The 19,811-nt window shown below is 41.9% G+C and overlaps 1 protein-coding gene across 2 annotated transcripts; it reads left to right on the top strand.

Moving 5' to 3' along the window:
• The first annotated feature begins 916 nt into the window (after nucleotides 1–916).
• Nucleotides 917–19,424, top strand: nsd2 (nuclear receptor binding SET domain protein 2). 2 transcript variants are annotated; one of them, XM_041954373.1, is made up of 23 exons: nucleotides 917–1,033; nucleotides 2,531–3,168; nucleotides 3,654–3,822; nucleotides 3,953–4,119; nucleotides 4,559–4,999; nucleotides 5,463–5,682; nucleotides 6,280–6,342; nucleotides 6,657–6,766; nucleotides 6,987–7,095; nucleotides 7,254–7,369; nucleotides 7,632–7,721; nucleotides 8,029–8,155; nucleotides 8,647–8,847; nucleotides 9,593–9,772; nucleotides 11,098–11,254; nucleotides 11,387–11,589; nucleotides 12,120–12,223; nucleotides 12,373–12,642; nucleotides 12,825–12,941; nucleotides 13,322–13,463; nucleotides 13,639–13,745; nucleotides 14,520–14,718; nucleotides 16,010–19,424. In XM_041954373.1, the coding sequence occupies exons 2-23, from the start codon at nucleotides 2,560–2,562 to the stop codon at nucleotides 16,327–16,329; spliced, it is 4,221 nt and encodes a 1,406-aa protein (XP_041810307.1). In that variant the 5' UTR covers nucleotides 917–1,033; nucleotides 2,531–2,559; the 3' UTR covers nucleotides 16,330–19,424. The 2 variants fall into 2 exon arrangements, with proteins under 2 accessions (XP_041810307.1, XP_041810306.1); XM_041954372.1 differs by lacking the exon at nucleotides 917–1,033 and adding an exon at nucleotides 2,308–2,358.
• The last annotated feature ends 387 nt before the right edge of the window (nucleotides 19,425–19,811 follow it).

Genomic DNA, 19,811 nt, shown 5'->3' with positions numbered 1-19,811 from the left:
AGCATTTGGTTTCAGTTTCTTCTTCTGTCACCACGTGTGTGTTGCATTTGTAGAGCAATCAACATTTGATAAGATTAAAAAATTGGGTCATCTTTTATGCTTGAACAAGGCTGCGCTGTGTTTCTGCTCACCCTGTGGTTATATGCATTGATTCCTATGGATCGAAGCTAACGTAAAAATTTAGATTGAAATGGAATTACAGGCTTAGATTGAAATTACAGTTAGGCCTCTAGTTAATTAGGATCAAGGTCTCGGGCCACCATATCATTCAGATGTTTGCCAGACTCAAAGGAATAGAGTACAATTAAAAAATAGACCATCAGGACTAGGTACCAGCTGTTGACGTTGCTTTAACAAGGTTCTAGATTTAATGGCCACTTTTTGCCTGATCAACAGTAAAAGAAAAAGCAGGAACCAAACATGAGACCGTCTGGACTGACTTGTTTTCGGCAGGTTGACTGTAATGACTCGGTGTCAGATTCTGTATCCCCATCGGAGCCACATCCCCTCCGCTCCGAAGATCGGCCTATCACCGTTTTATCGTGTAAACAAGTTGAGACATTTTTGACGTGGAAAAACACGGGCGCCATATTGCCATACTGTTCTTTAATTATCATTTTTCCACTGTAACGATAACACCCATTCAAACACAAATTGCATTTAAACGTTGTAGGTTAGATGGCATGGTAGTTCCAGCCCGTGTACGTCATTGTTGTAAGAAACAACTAAAAGATACATACAGTCACTGTAAGAGGTAACGAAGAGGTAAAATCGATGCAGAAAAGTAATCATGTCATGTCAAAACATTCGGGAGACACCGGGGTCAGCTACTTCCTACGGTTGGGTTTTTTTGAAAGGACCGGTTAGAGCCTCGCTCTGCTCCCGACCAATCGGAAGTGAGTATTTTTCGCGCTGGTTGGCCGGAGAGTTTGAGTTTCCCGCAAGCTTTTGATTCGACTTGAATGAAATCCTTCGCTTTACAGAATGAATGCGGGCATTATTTCCCTTTAACCACCGAGAGGAGATTCAACAGGTAACAACAAAGAAACGGTCTTTCATGTTATTGCCAACCCTGAGGATATTTGCCGGCATCAGTTTTTGCTAGTACACTTGTTCGGGCCGACCATCCATTTTAGCAAGGGAGGACCTGCTAGCTAGTAAGAAAGCTAACTGTGCTAACGCTGAATGTGCGGATTGGCTTGGTTTGAGTGGTACGGTGGTTAGCTTTAGCTAGCGCGGTTAGCTTTTTGAAAGGAGCTGTCATGGCGCCTGCAATTTGAGTATATCACTGAAAGGTAGCAAAGCAGTTTAATCAAACTGCGACAATCGTCTAGTCGTGCCACCACATATTTATCCGCGTATTTTGGTTTGAATTCGGAAGGTTAGCTGGCGCGTTAACCCAATTTAGCATTTTGGTGGCGGCTTTGTCTATTTGCTGGAATGTGGCGTAATGGCTGACTGTAGCAATGACAGAGATGCGGTTGTACGGTATGGGAAAGTGCTTGTCCATGGCAGGTATCCATGGCATTCCCACATCGTGGCTTCCGTTTCAGATTATAGTCGGTGCCCATTTCGTGTATGACATGATAGTGCAACTGCTGGCTAAAGTTGGTATTTTACGTCGGACACACCAGCGTATTAATGCTAGGTTAGATATCTTAAAAATGACAGAGCGGTTGTTAAGAACGCTTGCATTAACGTTACTTAAACGTTAAATAGTCGTCTTGCCGTTTCACTACAACAAAGCTAACCAACGGTAGCTGTTACCTTTTAACTTAAACCACAACGTGACGTGTTAGCTTTCAGCTGAAGTGTGATGCATTTATGTGCAACAACTACTCGCACCCCATTAACATTACTGGGACTTGTCAGCTGCTTCCATTTCCGCGGCTTTTCTTGCCGGTGATGCGGTGGTTACGCGGCACAGCTAGCCACCCACTCATTGGGCATTCGCTGCATGCGGTGAAGCCTGCGATCCTGCCTTCTTCATACCGCTTTGCCACAGACTGCAGCTAGCCGCTAGCTAAGTTAGTCATTCTCCAGGAGAAAGCCAACTTAAAATTGTCGCGGTAAGAGCTTTTCCGCCCGCCCAGTGGTTTTTGTTCGTATGCATGGATGTAATCGTGAATACATTAGACTTGCCCTCGTTCACATTAGTTGTGATCAACGTATGTCTGGGATTCATTGAGGCATTAGTATTCATTTACTATACAGAGGTATTGTTGCTTCCGACTCGTGGTTTGTCGAGACGCTCGACTTTCTTATAAAACATCCAAAACTACGCGGTAAGGACATTCCGTGACAGGTGCAGTTTTCTCTGTCGCCTCCAAGCTCTCTGTTCATGCTCCGCTGGAGCAAGTGAGTGCCATTTTGTAAAATGTGTAACGTTAAGCTCATAGGATTCATATCCCAGAATCCTATTTTACAATTTGTGTAACCAAGAGCATCAAAAATCGACTGCATGATATTGTTGATGTTTTCTGACGGAACCTTTGGAACAAGAAGTTTCTGTGTGTTCCCTGTCCTGCAGCTCAGTGAGCCTGGAGGGGGTTAGATGGGATGGACAGCAAAGGTAGCTCCCTGCCTTCGATGCCTGAACCAGCCAACCCGATCAGCATGAAGCAGCCACCAGAGTCCCTCAGCGTACGGAAAGGTGGGGGGGACATGAGCAGTGACCCTGCTCTACTAATGGACAAAGCTGCTGCCCAGCTGGCTGCCACACTACAAGACGGTGTCCTTCAGAAGATGGCTGGCCACAGTCATAACAACCACAGCCACGAGAGGCTCAAAGACCTCACCTCCCGTTTGCTGAATGGGGACCAAGACACGCTGCCTAAGCTTTGTGCCCCGGAGCCACCTATGCTTAAGGGTGCTGAAGTCCCTGCTACAAATGGCACCCATCAGCACAACTGCACACCTCTTCCTGAACCTGAACTGAAGGTGACAATACCCCAGGTGGTCAAGCAGCCGCTGTTTGAACCGTACTGTGCCAATGGGACCAGTTTGTCCACAAGCACCGAAGAGATTATATCTGGATCAGAGAAGAGACAAGATGCGAAGAAAAGGAGGGGGAGACCTCACAAACCAAAACCTCAACCAAACCTCAGTTCCTCTCCCATCCCTGTGGAGCCACTTGACCACACAAATGCTGATGCAGCAACTGATGAGGTTTGCTTTTATTTCTGTTTTTAAGAAAAAAAAAAAAAGACCAATATTTTTTATATAAAACTTCTATTTGCTGGTGGCAAGTTATCCTGGCAGATGGTATTGAGACAAAAGGACCACACATATGAATGTGAACTTACATTACATCCTATAGGCAGTTACACTGAATGTTAACTAATAGAGGTATAAAGTTTGTTTGGCCTTTGACATTCCCATATTTGCTCACTTGGAAATAAATGCTAAATATAAAGTAAATAGGATTTCTACAAAGGCTTAAAAATGTGGAAAATTGAGCAAACATTTGTTTGCTACAATGTGTTATACGTGTATAGCTGTTTATAATGCTTACAGGTGTAAAAGAGTGGTGGTGACGCATGTGATATAGTATGTGGGCAAAGTAATTGATTTTGGGAAAGAAAAGGTGTCAAAACCTTGAACAGTTTCTATCTTTATGTGTTGATCAAATGATTGTTCTTTCTCTTCTCCAGCCTGATCTCATTCCAGAGTTGACAGAGGAGGCTACAGAGGACCCCCCTCTGCTCATCTCTTTTTCTGTTGGTGATGTGGTTTGGACCAAGGTGTCAGGATACCCCTGGTGGCCTTGCATGGTGACCACAGACCCTGAATTCAACGGTCACTTCAAACAGAAACAGAAAGGTGAGACACAGTCACGACCACCTACATCAATTTAACTTTGCTTATATATTTACTAGTGTCTGGGACATGTTTTGATTTTTTAAAATTGATTTTTCTTTCTTTCTTTTTTTGCTTTCATTTTAATTTTTAGCAACCAACAGCAGGTCAGGCCTCCTTTACCATGTGCAGTATTTTGGAGATGCCCCTGAGAGAGGTTACATCTTTGAGAAGAACATGGTGTCTTTCACTGGGGAGGATCAATACCAGGTGCTAAGCCAGGGCAACAAACAGCCAGCCTCCCGTGTCATCCACAAAAAGGTGAATTATCTTCTTCTCATATTGGCCTGTGTAGGATGTGGTGTGTTGTTGTTAAGAAAGACTTGACTTAGAAACCTTGCAACATTAAAATATTACACTTCCTTAAAATGCTTTGTAGAAGGTACGCTGTCTCCATTAAATTTGGAGAAGTGCGATCCGAATAAAAAATCAGGCAAATTTAAAATGTTTGTTTCAAAAACAAATAACAGAATGTATTTTGCGACTTTAACAAACTGGTTATACGAGATGATTTTTTTTCAGCTTTTTCACCTGAACCTTATATGAGTAGTCACACTTTTAGCCCATTTTCTCAGCACCAGCAAACCAGAAAGGATTAATACGTTAGTGTCTATGCTGTCTTCGTGGTCAGTTCACACTGATTCACAATGATCAAATGTCAGTGCTTGTGTATTTTCTAACTTGATGTATAACTTTGCAGACGGCTCCCTCTGTGCCCCGTAAACTCAAGGCTCAGTGGAACATGGGTGTCATTCAAGCCAAGGAAGCCATCAGCATGTCACTGGATGAGCGTATGACGAACTTCGCTTTTCTGTATGATGATGACGGGCCTCATTTGAACCCCCACATCATGGAGAAGTTGAGACCAGAACAGACCAACAAGATTGACCAGGAAACGAAGTCGAGGCTTACCCCAAATCTGCCCTCGCTGCTGGCGGACCCTGCCAACGGCCCCACAGCCGTCCCTCACTCCCAAGACAGCACTTCAGCAGGGAAAAAGACACAAGCATCCAGAACAAAACTCAAAACGGGAGAATGGCAGAAAAGGGGCAAAGACCATCCGAACAATTTCCTATTAAAAAATACATCGAACGACACGGTTTCTTCCAAAGAAATGAGTCATCTGCAGTCCGCCTCACAGGTTAGAATACTCACTAAAATGTATCAACAGGGAAGGCATGTGTCATGTATCGCTTGTAGTTCTTTACATGCAGACACTGCAAGGGATTTTGTCGCTTGGTTGTTGTACAGGTTTCGAAAGCAGGAGAATGTATGAGAATAAGTTGTAAGTTCTAAAAGCAGATAAATGTAAAGTGAAGAAAACAATACTAGAAAAAGCTTTTCAGCCCAGTATAACCGAGGTACAAACAAGTGTATAGTTTCTTGTCACTGATTCACCCAGAACTGTGAAGAATAGGCCTCAAATAGAAAGGTTCAGCATAGCAAACTCATATTAACCCACAACTAACTGCATATTTTACCCTTTCAATTTCAACTAAAATGTGTAAATTCTCTAACAAATCCTGATAGGTTAATATGGTAATATTTTGGCAGCCTCAAAAAGATTGCATTGACTTCATTGAATACTTTTTTCCCCTCCATAGGATCCCACCACTTCTGCACCAGACACGCAAGCTGAATCAATCATACCTCAGAAGAAAAAGAGGAGACCCAAACAGGCTCAGTCTCCCACGAAGACTGTGAGGAGAAGGAAGAAATCTGCAGTAGACAAAACGTCTGACCCTGTGAAGAAAAGGAAATCAAAGCTTGTTTCTTCGACAGAAGATATTTCAGAGCCAGTCTCACTTCCAGTTTCAGTTCCAGGTCAGTTGAAAGTTGAAACCAAGACGGCTCATTAGCCATTAGTCAATAACTGGTCAAATATGACCATGGCTGGTATGTGTTTACCAGAGCTGTGGAGTCCTGTGCTTTAAATTGCCATATGTGGCAAATAACATAATAAAGTGGTTGGATTATTGTTGAAATGTATTGCATAATTTAACCAGAATGTTTAAGAATCTCACCTCCTGAGTGTATACAGAGGGTACATTTTTGTTGTGAGCCTGTTTAAAAACAAGTAAGCCGTTAATCCTTGATGGCACAGAAGCTTAGAAACACAGAATTTATCTGAAAAGCTCTTTCGTAGTTGCATGTTACTTTTAATGTTGTCATATAACATCAAATCCAATTTGTACAAATAATCACTCAGAAAATCCAATTTTAATGGCCGTTGGGTGGTTATTTCTTGCTCTTTATGAAGGATAGCAAAAGCTTAAAATCATACTTGATAGAAGTACCGGAGCTAGTACTTTCCAAAAACTGAACTCATAATTTGATCCTCACCTGTGGTTAACCAGCATAATGATGTCTTTACACACATTTAGTTTTAATTAATTTAAAAGGAGCCTTTTGTTGCCGTAGATATCAAAGTGAAGAAAAGGCGAAAGCGAAGGTCTCCTGATGAGCAGAGGGATGATTCCTCAGGTGAGTCAGTTGGTAGTTTAATTTTTGTGCAACATTTCTAAAACACATACATTATTCAAATGAACCAAAATTTACAAGAATAAAAAAATAACTTCTTTAAGATGATCGTGCCAATTTATTTTGGCCTTTTCTTTAACCCTGTTAGGTGTTTGGCACATGGTGGGAGAAAGCTTTTAAATGAATAATCAGGCTACTCTAATGCTGCATTTTCAGCATTTACTGTTCTAACCATCATCAGCAGATAAAAATCTTAAATCGGAACCAAATTAGAGTGTTTAACCCTTTTGTGACATTTTTGTTTGTTTGTTTTTTAGTCGAGGGGGAGTGGAAGAAGATGTCTAAAAGGCCGCTAACAGACGCCGCCGCAGAAAAGGGTCAGCAGCCTAAAAAGAGACGTAAAACAAGCAAAGATGCAGAAAAACAGGTGAGGTTTCAGTCACAAAACTGCACCCTTTCATGCAAAGTAAAAGCTGACACTGACAAAGATGTGGAGAGTTTAACTGATTCGTTAAGAATAATGTTTGTTTAAAATGATGCAGTATGATCTTTTTTCTTTTTTTTTTTAACGTGACACATTATTGTTCTCAAATTATTTGTAATAATTTCTTTTTGATTTTCTTTATCACATCTGCAAACTTTCTTAGGCCTCCACATCAGAAGGAACAGGCAAAAAGCAGAGAAGAAGAAAGAAAACTGACAAAGACGTAAAAGAAACCAAGAAGCGGCTAAAAAAGTCAACAGCTCTCCTTCCTGGTAAACCATCTAGTTAATCTGTTTTTTTTTTTTTTTAATTCACATCTGAAACCTCTGAGCTTGTACTCTGCAGCCTCGCTCTCAATCACTCTCAATCTTGTCTGTTTCATAGTGGCTCTACAGTACCTACTTGTCATTGTCCTTGTTTTTTTTCACAGATGACCAAGATGCAGAGAAACCAAAGCGTAGGAGGAAAAGAAAACAGGATGGGGAGAATCAGGCCACCCCCTCCAAGGCAAAGAAGAGCCGTTCCTCCCCATGTCCTGATCCCGAGGTGAGAGGGCATAACCTCAGAGCAGTCTGAGATTTGCTAGTAAACCTAAGAAAGCTATGAAGTGCTCAAGAGGCACAAATCTTAAACAGTTTAAATATATATATGTGTGTATTTATATGTGACTTAATGAACATAACAATTCCACTGACTTTAATTTCCTTCACTCAGGTTTGTTGGAAATAAATGGGTCACTTAATGTGATTGTAAATCGTGCTGGTGATAGTGTGAATGTATAGCTATAACCACATGTTGCTTGCTTCAGGGCTCTGGGAGTGAAGGACGTCCTGATTCTCCAAGTGACAGCTTGGACGGGATAAAGAAAGGTGAACGGAAGAAAGAGTTTGTCTGCCAGGTATGTCTGTCCGCCTTTATTTAAATGTGAGACATTTCCTGGGAAAAGGCAGCCTTAAACAAGTGTTTTCAATGAACAAACATACTGAATCTCTCTCTCTCACACACACACACACACACGCACACACATATCTCCACCCTTGTACAATCAGCTGTGGGAACTAGACACATTTTCAGTTGTAAATGTTTGTAGTTTTTCCCTGAGGTAATAACAGCTCCAGTTCTGATTTCTATTTATTTTTTTACTCCAGTGGACTGAAACATCTCAGTCTCTGTTTATGTGTTTAACCGTGTGTTTTTCCCTGCAGATGTGTGAGCAGGCTGGTGAGGACTTGGTGCCCTGCGAAGGCCAGTGCTGTGGGATGTTTCACCTACACTGTCTTGGTCTGTCATTCAAACCTGACGAGAAGCTGCAGTGTCAGGAGTGCAGCACGGGTGAGGAGTTCAGTTATTTTATGTTTTAAATGTTTGGCTGCACTGCATTCACGTCTCAGCTGTAACATAATGTCAGCCACTTGCTGGACAGTTTACCTCCACATCAGTCGCAGTCAGTGCCTTTTATTCAGTTAATAATTGCTTTTGTTATGGATCTGTTTTTCTTTTTGACCAGTCTTTGAAGAATCAAGTCCATTAAATTATGTCTCAAAATCTAATAATTGTTTAACTTTTTTTTTTTTCTTAGACCAAATGTCACAACCCTAAGATTTTTTTTTTGTGATAAATTACCTGTGACCCATACCTTTATTATTGTCATGCCATGTATGCATACAGTACATGTTAGTATGGACAGAATGAGTGGTAGCAGTGGAAAAGTGAGAGATAGTGGTACTTATATCAGTAAGGTTTTTGTAATAAAAGTTCAATGTGTGTAATTATTGCCGTTTTTACCATTTCATTTATGATTGCCTCCATGTTGCCCCTCGCAGGAATTCACTCATGTTTCAACTGTAAGCAGTCGGAGGGCACGGTGCGTCGCTGCCACGTCCCACACTGCGGCAAGTTTTACCACGACGCATGCATCCGCCTCAACCCCCTCACTGTGTTTGACAACAAGGGCTTCCGCTGTCCTCTCCACACCTGCCTGGGCTGCCACTACACCTGCCGTACCAAGCACAAGTCCACCAAGGGTGAGGATCTGCAACTCTGCATGTTGCATTTTTACTGTGGAGATTCCTTTACCTTTTGGTCCACTTTTAGCCCTGTGACTTAAGTTAAATTCTTGGCTCAGTAAATGATCAAATCCACTAGTTCCTAAAGTTTAGGAATTACTTATTTTCATATTTCTGTCATTATATAAAGGATGTTGCACTTTGATTACTCATTTCTGGCATGCTGAACTTCTTACAGTTGATGGAATTTTGTTGTGGCTTATTTAAGGCTGTGTGGGCGGAACATTTTTGAGTCAGCGATCCAGTTTAATAGCTGTAAGGGAAATGCATCATTGTTGTCAGCCATGAACATTATGACATTTGGAGGGCTTCAGAGTAGATCTGTTAAATGTAAAAAACAAAAAAGAAAAGGTATAAAATAGAGAGAGATGACGTCCAGAGAAGGTTGAGGAATGCATTCATGACGTCATTGGTGTTTTGTTTTTTGTTTTGGATTTTGTTGTCTGGTTTTTTCTCATAAAATTAATTTAAAAACAAGCTGAAGGAATATGAATTTATATTTGCAGAAAGGGGTCTCTTGTGCCTTTTACATGCAGCCAGTTCACATTTACTGTAGCCTTGAACTCAACTCATCCTGTAAATTTCTAAAATAAATTCTTTCTTTTGCTTTCTCTCTGTATTTTTCAGTTTCTTTGGTATACATTTTGCCCACCTGTACTTCTAAATCTGTCTAATCTGGTGTCTCTTGCTTTCCATACTGCAGGTAGGTTAATGCGTTGCCTGCGCTGCCCCGTTGCGTACCACGTCGGTGACCTGTGTGTGGCTGCAGGCAGTGAGATGGTCACTAACACCGCCATCATCTGCACCAACCACTTCAATGCCAAGAAGGCCTACAGCCACCACAGTCATGTTAATGTCAGCTGGTGCTTCGTCTGCTCCAAAGGTTTGCCTTTTGTTTTCTCTTACCAACAAGACGGGCAGTCACCAGTAGCCATATTTGATCATTCTGTGTTTATTTCACCAGCCAGCCTTGTAACCACCACTTGTCCTGGTAAAGCCATATTTCACCTGTAAAATGGCACGTTTTATACTAAACCTCATTTAACATCAGTAAACATGAGGAGTTTTCATCTATGACTGTGCCTGTTGAACTTTTATTTAGTTCATTACTTTAATTTAGCTGAGGTGTTTATCCAAAGTGGCTTACAATGAGTGCATTCAACCATTGGGAGATTCTTGCAAAAATGCAAGAATCATGTAAGTACATGTACGCTGCTTCAGGTGCTAGGTGCTCGTAAGTGTCTCAAGTGCTCAGAGGTGGTTGTTTTTTTGTTTTTTAAGTTTAGTTTATTTAAAATAACAGCAGATGTGATAAACCACCTGGATTCTGATGCAGTTTGCACACAGCAGCAAAAACAACAGCTGCAAATGTAGACAGTATGCTGTGTTCTACTGCACCTCTTTTTCACAGAGTTAGTAGTCTGTTTCATCGTTTGTCGTTTTTTATGTTAGTGGAAGTTTTCTTTATTTCAGGTGAGGCGTCCCACCTCTGCTATCAAACACTGCAGGAGATCCTGCTTTAATATGATGTAATAGCTCTCTAGAGAAAGAATTATATGAAGTAAAAGGTTGTAGATTTTCCAAATGTTCTTGTAGAGCACTAAAGTGTAGTCTGAAATTGATTAAAATCTCTTAAATCTCCATAAAGGGTAATAAGGAAATCATTTTGGCACGGCCAACTGCACTAGGGCTGCCGCAGTGAGGGTGTGTAGCTGTTAATCACACATAGTGCCGCCGCTGCAAATCAGAAAATGCTGAACTACAGCAGTTCCTGAGCATCAGTTTTCAGTTGAAATCACAGCCAGTTTTGCAGCACGGCTGTATGATGTCATGTGGGAGTTGAAGTTATGTAAGATGATATCGAAACCCAGAAAGCAAGTCAGTTTGATGCTAAATAATTTTAACTTTTTAGTATCAAAAGTGATGAGCTTTATGAGAGAGTTTTGTCTTTGGTGTAAAATGTGTCTTTGTACCAGTTGGTCTGTATCCACTCAGCTTCACAACCAAAACACACAAAAGCAACAACAGTGTGTGTAGGGGTTGATAAACGAGCGGGTACGTGGCAGTTTTTTGGGCTGCTAGTTGGACTAGTTCTGTTGTGCTTGTTTTTATCACCCTTGTACAGATGACTCAGCTGTAATTAGTGTAAATTGTTCCACACTCATCTAAAATGCCTATCAGCTTAATTTAATGTCTGGTATGTTGCAGGAGGGCAGCTGCTGTGCTGTGAATCTTGTCCAGCAGCTTTTCACCCCGACTGTCTGAACATCGCTATGCCTGACGGGAGCTGGTTCTGCAATGACTGCCGGGCCGGAAAGAAACCTAAATACAGGGACATCATCTGGGTCAAACTGGGAACATACAGGTCAGAGAAACTGATCCTTAATTCCGGTCCGTCTTCTCTAATTTCACCCAAACGTCTGTTTCTTGTTCCATATTGAGCCCGAGACCCTCAATGAATAACTCGTATCTTTTCCTTCCTCTTTTATTTCCTCAGGTGGTGGCCTGCAGAGATCCACCACCCCAGAAACATCCCCACCAACATCCAGCACCTGCGACATGAGATTGGAGAGTTTCCAGTCTTTTTCTTTGGCTCCAAGGACTACTTCTGGACTCACCAGGGACGAGTGTTTCCCTACATGGAGGGAGACAGGGGCAGCAAGCACCAGAGGACTGGCATCGGCAAAGTCTTCAAAAATGGTGAAGATCTACCTCCTAGAAATACACATTTTATGCAATTTGTATAATCAGTAGATAAGTCATTAAACTCATGAATGAAGTGAAGAACACAATCAGAAAACAGAAAATGATTCTTTGATTTTTTTTTGTTTGTTTGTTTACAGTTAAAGTTGGGAAGGTTAAGTTTATATACACTTAATTTAGATATAATATATATATAGTAATATAAAGAATCTTAGTATCACATGCATTGTACTCAGCTAGACAGATTTATATTATAACATACATTTTTTACCTAAAAAAACACACAATCTCAAAAGGTATGTGGGTTCTAATCTAAATATTTTCGGGGTTGGAGATTTGAAATTGCACAGAAGTTTGTAAAATAACAAAGATATTCTCTCCCAGTGTGATTACTACACACTGTGTGTTATAGACATTATACCATCCGCTGTGATGTCTGTTTTTAAGCATCACCTTAAGCTAAATGTTCAGATGGATGTTGCCACAGATGAAATGTAATGATCCTTTATATTGTTTGGTCTCCCCAGCTCTGTTGGAGGCTGAAGCTCGGTTCAAGGAGATAAAAATGAAACGAGAGGCCAAGGAGGCGCAAGAGAACAGCCGAAAACCGCCCCCATATAAATTTGTCAAGGTCTGAAATCTCATGTTTTCTTCTTTACCTTTGTATCCCTCTCTGTTCGTACATTTTTAAAGAATGAGTAAATAATCCAGAACACATTTATAATTTTTAGAAAGTTATCCTCTTATTGATGTTTCTTAATGGCTCCATTTCTTCTTCAGGTCAATAAGCCCTTTGGTAAGGTTCAGGTCTACACCGCAGACATTTCTGAGATCCCCAAGTGTAACTGCAAGCCGACAGATGAGAGACCGTGTGGGTTCGAGTCTGAGTGTCTGAACCGCATGCTGCAGTACGAGTGCCACCCTCAGGTGTGTCCTAGTGGGGAACGCTGCTGTAACCAGGACTTCACCAAACGTCTCTATCCAGAGACCAAGATCATTAAGACGCCCGGCAAGGGCTGGGGCCTGGTCTCTCTGCGGGACATCAAGAAGGTGAGCACATGAAATATAAAACTGTTTTTAGAAGGACTAGTCCGTGTGTCATGCTAATATAACCGTATAGCTAATATATAATAATACAAATACAAGAACAATGTCACCAGTGTCATAAAAGCCTCTTGGCCACATCTGTAGTATCGAGACGTCTCTGGTCTGACGTCACGTTTCTCCAACAGGGTGAGTTTGTGAACGAGTACATCGGAGAGCTGATAGATGAGGAGGAGTGCAGGGCGAGGATCAAGTACGCCCAGGAAAACAACATCACTGATTTCTACATGCTCACCATCGACAAGGTTAGTGCCAAACTGCAAGCTGAAAGTACTTTCAGCTCCACAGTGTGACCAGGTGCTGTGCTCTCAGCAGCAGCACCATTTCTACTGGGAGCAAGATAAACAGAAAGGTATTGCATTGGGAATGTTGCATTACAGGCAACTGTGACATTACAGTAGTCAATACTACAAATGCACCCGCAGCTCGAGTCAGCCTGCTGAGTCCTATAATCTGATTTGATTAAGCTGATGATAGAAGATGATGCTGATAAGTGACAACATGTTAATTGGGGAGTAGCAGTCGTGGATGTGCTTCGGAAGTTCTGAGGTTGGTACAAGAAACTGGGAAGATAATCTCGAGGAAGGTGCAACGAATCATCACGCACTTTGTTTTTCTTTTTAAGGACCGGATCATTGACGCCGGCCCGAAGGGAAACTACTCTCGCTTCATGAACCACAGCTGTCAGCCCAACTGTGAGACGCAGAAGTGGACGGTGAACGGCGACACGCGGGTCGGCCTGTTCGCCGTCTGTGACATCCCAGTAGGTGAGACGAGTTTCAAATGGAAGCTGATTGGAGCTTTGTCTGCAGAGTCCTCTCACGTGTGTGAAGAATTACAGCATTTCTAACAACACAAGAAGTACGAGATGGACACTTTATCTTTTAAGTCAGGTCCCACCAGCTCATGGAGTTGATTTTTCCTGTTTTTTTTAACTTGCAGGGACTGAGCTGACCTTTAATTACAACCTGGATTGCCTCGGGAATGAGAAGACCGTCTGTCGCTGTGGCGCTCCCAACTGCAGCGGTTTTCTTGGTGATCGTCCTAAGGTGAGCATCACACCTGCAGGTTCATGTTGAAATTACATAAATGACCGGTTATCAGTTATAACGACAATACTGTTTTTGATGTGTGGGCCCTTTCTGTTGGTAGTATGTTGATATTTCTATGGATCTGAGGGTCACATCACATTTCATGTATTAAACTGGCATGTTAGAGTCACACTTTATGTTAAGGTAAACGTATTTACCATTAACTAGTTGCTTATTAGCATGCATATTAGTTGCATATTGGCTCTTAATGCCTTATTTTCAGGGTTAGGTTATTAAGATTGTATTTCATGTACATTAACGTCCTTACTGACTATCAATAAGCAGTAATTAGGAGGTTATTGAGGGGAAAACTCTTAACGATCTAGAAGTTTTAGGTATGGTCATGCAGAGTCAGGCTTTAATAAGTGCTTTGTAATAATAATAATAATAATTATTGTTATTATTATTATTATTATTATTATGAAGAGCCAATATGCTACTTGTATGCATGCTAATAAGCAACTAGTTGATGGTAATATGAATATAAAGTATTACCAGTATTACATGTATAGTGATCTTTTTATGTGTCTCTTTTTTTCCCTTTTAAGGAAAATTGTTTTGAGTGTGTCTATTGTTTAATTAATTGAATTAGAAGAGCTTTCCACTCCGCCACTTAATTATCTCTGAAACAGTGTAACAACACGTGAAAAACTGCACCTATTCAGTTATAATTGTACTAAAAATCCAGGCAGCGATGATCAAATTTATCCCAACCTGGTGTCTCACCCACAGAACTCAAATGGCCAAACAGCCGAACCAAAAGGGAAGAGGTTGAAGAGAAAGTATAAAAGGAGGAAATCCGAAGGAAAGAAGAAATCTGAGGATGAGTGTTTCCGCTGCGGGGACGGGGGGCAGCTGGTGCTCTGTGACAAGAAGACCTGCACCAAAGCTTATCACCTGTCCTGCCTGAACCTCACCAAGAGACCGTTTGGTAAGAAACACCTGAAATACTCACAGCATGCAGGTTCTTAGCTCATAGAATCCACATACAGCATCACAGACCCACATTATTTTAACTGGTCACAGTAAATAAAACAAGTACACCTTTTGTAATATTCTCTTTCCTGTTATAACACACACACACACACTCGCAAACAGACATACTGACCAATAAGTGAAAAACTTTCATAATTGAGCCAAATTTATGTATACAGTAATCCCTCGTTTATCGCGGGGGTTACGTTCCAAAAATAACCCGCGATAAGTGAAATCCGCGAAGTAGATATATCTTCATTTTTACTATTATTTTACAATGCAATATTGTACTATAGAATGAAACAAAACGCCAAAACTTGTTTTCACGCCTAAAATGCGTTTAATAAATGCAAATATTAACGTTTTTTTTTAACAAAAACTATGATACAAAACAGGAAATATTGTCACTCGCGTATTTCACAGTCCATCCAGCTGTGCCTCTTCGTCCTGACTCCGCTGCGCTGTAGCGTCTTTTTCTACTGAAGGCTGTGCAGGAGTCTTTGCCCGAGACAAGAACATAGTTATGGGTAGTTGTCGGCACTCTTTCTTTTTCTGAGCAAGAAGATTTTTATAAACGAACATGTCACCTTCAAAGCGCTGTAAAAAAAAAAAAACACTGTAAAAAAAATCCGCGAAGCCGCGATATAGCGAGGGATTACTGTATGTGCTCATCTATCGCATGAATTATTCAGTCTAATTGTACTAACTCTTACTTTCAGAATACAGTAATTTTATATAATACTTAGTATAAAAACCTTAATGTAAAAACACCAAAAACTATTATACATGCACGTTGGATGTTTTATTTAAGTTGAACTGTGTTTTAGGAAAGTCAGTGCATGTTACAGGATCTTCCTGTTAGTCTTTGATTTATTGACTTGAAATAAATACGATCAGCTGTCAGACGGGAGTTGACTCAAAGAACTGACTCGTTCATGAACAGCTCTTCACTGCTGGGAAGTGATGGCATAACAGCATTGTGGGTGGGGGATAAGTGGAGTCGTAGACCTCCTCCCTCAACATGGCAGGAGGTCTACGACACCTGAATTGAAGACTCCCCTTTGATGAGAGGTGAAGCGTTTTCAGGTTTCTGCTACCAAGTTCAAGTTGCCTTTGATTCAACCCCCCTTGGATGAACCTTCAGACATCTTCCCAGAGCTTTTTTTCCTCAGTGTTTGAGTTTATTTCAGGCTTTCGGATCAGCTGTGTTCTAATCTTTGTGTCCGTATCACTTGTCCTCCCCGCAGGCCGCTGGGACTGCCCCTGGCACCACTGTGACGTCTGCGGGAAAAACTCTGAGGCCTTCTGCCAGCTCTGCCCCAACTCCTTCTGCAAGGCCCACCAGGAGGGGGCGCTGCGTCCCTGGCCTGCCACGGGACAGCTGTGCTGTCTGGAGCACGACGAGCTGGAAGGAACGGACAACCAGGATCAGAACGTCAACTCTGAGACGAACGCAACAACCGCCACTACTGCCGCCATCGCCGGCCGTCCCCCTAAAGGCTCCAGGAAGGCGGAAGGAGCCGAGGCCAAAACGAAGGGCTCCAAGAGGAAAGCAGCGGAGGCCTAAAGTGACCTCTGACCCCTCAGAGAGCCAGAAGACCAAATTAGACTCTGATATCTGCTTCCCCGCTCACGAACAACTATATAAACCCCCAAATAACAATGTCGTCAGGATCACCAGAACCAAGACACTGTATATCTTCATCATCAGGGAAAGCCGCTGACCTCTCACATGCTCAGCGACAGCCTCCAGCTAACTGCTCACACTTTTTACCTTCAGACGTTTTCAGGTTCATTTTCACGTATCTGCACTGAGGCGACCCACCTGTGGTTAAAGCACAACGCAGCAGAGCGAGTGCAGGTCAGGAAACTCGGGCGAGTGGATCCTAGCTCTCGTTCTTCCACCAGCCAAACCGCCCTTTTCCACTTTGTTTCCTTGTTGTCTTTGTTTCCATGGTTTGATTTTATTGAAAAATTGAAACAGCCGGAAGTAAAACTGAGCGTCGCCGTCTGCTAACTTGAATCTCAGTCAGCCCCTTCACTCAGCACGGGTGATCACGAACAGCAGAGTTTTATAGCTATATCTATATATGTGTATATCAAAGACCAAAATTATGATTACTGGAATCGTGTAAGACATCAAACAGGTTGCCAAATGGATTGTTTTTATTTTTATATATAGTGTATATATGCCAGATTTAATATCGAACACCAGGACACTATGGATAGGGCTCAGATGACCTCTTTACTTCTATTTCGTAGCCATAGGTTACATTTAACTGTAGACTTTTGTTGCTATTTTACAACCTGTTATTTTGTTTTAGCTCAGTTTTGCTGTTTATTGGTTGATTGGATCTTTTATTTTTTGTTCTTTCCAACATGCTGAACCATGGCACCACAAACCGTTCATCTACCTGCCTGTCCAGAGAAGGGATGACAGAGAGTATTAAACTGCCGTCTGACTTAAAAACACTATTGAGAGGTTTATAGGTCTTCAGCGCTCGATGCTAAACCACATAAATGAAGGACTACGTGCGATTTTCTTGGACGTTTTTCTAAGTCGAGGTTTGAGTCCTAACCTTAAGGTGCTGTTTATTCCCCACTGAAGTATCTGAAATCTGAGGTACGAGCGTTTTTATGTGTAAATGTACACACCGTGCTGGTTTGAATTGAAGGTCTCTCAGTGTCACTGTTCGGGCTTTTTACTGACGTTCAAGTCTTTGATTAGTTCATCTGAAAAACGCGAGACCTCAACGTTTTTAATCCTCAGGAGGTTTTTAGTCTCAGAACTGCACCCCGCTTGTTGTTTCGTACTTTAACACAGGCTAACGGCGCACTGGCTAACCCCTTGTAACTGCAATTCTGGTAAATCTCTCATATTTGTACTTGACGTGAAGCATTACAAGGAGGGTTTGGAAAGCCGAAGAGAACGGTGGCCATTGTAGGACATGTCGGGCTCGGCTCGGCGCTGCCAGATGTTCATCACTGTCAGTCCCTGAGCTTCCTCAGCCTCAGCTGGACTCAACAGCATGATGCTCGTAAGTCAAGATCACAACTGAGAAACTCAAAAAGAAACAAACATGGAGGACTCAAAAACCTGAGATTAATTATTCGTTAGAGTTAAAATGAATATTTGGTCACTCATGTTGTCGATTGATAGAAACATTATTGGCAACTATTCTATTTTTATTTAGCGGTTGTTTAAGGTTTGAAACCAAACATTCCTCATTTGTGATGGATGTTTTTCAGCATAATCCGAGACTTAAATACCATCATGAAAGAATTGAGATGACAGGCAGGTTGATCAGTTGCAGCCCTCATGCTTACACTGCTGTATTGTCAGCGCGCTGTATTTATTTCATCTCTGCAGCTCACCAGCGCTCACACACTCCAGTCCACTGAAACTGAGGCTCATCACTCTGATATCTATGCATTGTACGACATGATTATGGTGCAGATAACTGTCAAACACGAGTGAAGTCCTGATGTTGGACGAGCTGTAGCTGCAGCTGACGCGTAGCTCGAGTCCATTTCACTAAATTTACAACATCGAAGGCTGCGATTTCCGACACGAAGTCGCCTCTTCATCTCTCGTTTTGACCCTCTTCACTCATTCAAAACGTCATGCTTGAACCCATCCCTGCTCATGTGAGGACCGTTTCTGAACAGCAGTCTGCCCTGAAACGTGACGCAGATATTTGTGATCAGCGTCTTTAAGTCTCCTTGCATCAGTATTAAAATGTGCGTCATAATGATCCCGGCGTACATTCATGATCCATGCAAACAGCCTGAAGTTCATTAGACTGGAGCTGAGCCAGGTCTGAGAAGGTAGCGCTGAGGTTTAGACAGTCTGAAATGTCCTAAAATAGCCACCGTAGTTTGAGCTGTGACACCACGTCAGGCGTGCATTGGTTCTGATACATGTTGGTCTATGCGTTTTTGTGTTCACACTTTGGAGAAGCCAAGTTTGCCCCAACAGTGATCGTTGTTCGCCTCTCAAACGTTGCTTCTAAATGTACTGTACATCACGTTGAGTGTCCTGCGTCAAGCAAGCAGCACGTTTAACTTAAGAGTTCATATCTTCAGTCTCTGTTTTGGGTCGGTCATGAGGCTGCAAACAAGCCCTGTGCCTTTAAATTTCAGATTTGACATTTTGATGAGGCCCTCTCCAACAGGCGTCTCGTTTCGGACGTTTTATCTTGAAGCCACTGTCTGTGCTTTTCTAAAACTTCTCCAAAAACCACATTAGAGAGGAGGCCTTTTTTTTTTCTTTTTACAACTGCACCTTTTTTCTTTTTAAATGTTTTCATTTTTCCCAGGGTGCGTGAATGGGACATGTCCACAGGTGCAGCAAGTCTCGTACGAGTATTTTCGACTTTGTGTGTATCCTAACCTTGTGTTGAGTGAATGTAGTCCAGCCAGTTATTTTTGTAAGCACTGTAATTCCCTGTAGAGCTGAAGTGTAATGTGTGCGTAGGGGTTTCATTCTGTAACTACTGTCATAGTAAACCAGAGACTAATATGTACATAATGTATAAGTGGTAATAGTGATGCATCTATTGTAAATATCATACAATTTCTCTGACATTGTATGTTTTTTTGTTGTTTTTTTTTTATGTTTTTTGTTTTTCTTGATGCAGTGCTGAAACACTTTGTGCAGGATCTCACGTCTGTTGAATCATGCAATAAAAAGTGACCAAACATGCATCGACCGTCTGCACGCTGCTGCTTCAGCCTCTTCATGTCCCTCTGGAGGTCTGGTGTGGAGCATCCAGGGGGACATGGAATACTGTTTATAACTGTCTTCATTAGTGTGTAATCACTTGAAAATAAGAATCGTTTTCATTACGTTTTAATGAGCCCTTTCATATGTTCAGAGGGAGCAGGTCCGCTTCAGCCGAGTCCATGTTTCTACAGAAGCCCAACGGACAAACCTAACACCGGCTCCAGACTGAGTCTTTGGTGAGTTTTGCGGCTACTGTCGGTTGTACACACACTTGAAAAAGGAGGGTGAAGCGAGAGGTTTTCAGTTGGTTGTAGTCTGCAAAG

Source organism: Chelmon rostratus, chromosome 15 (genome assembly GCF_017976325.1).
Source record: "Chelmon rostratus isolate fCheRos1 chromosome 15, fCheRos1.pri, whole genome shotgun sequence".
NCBI lineage: Eukaryota > Metazoa > Chordata > Actinopteri > Chaetodontiformes > Chaetodontidae > Chelmon > Chelmon rostratus.
Note: the sequence above shows the minus strand (reverse complement) of the source record. Positions and strands in the feature narration are given on the sequence as shown.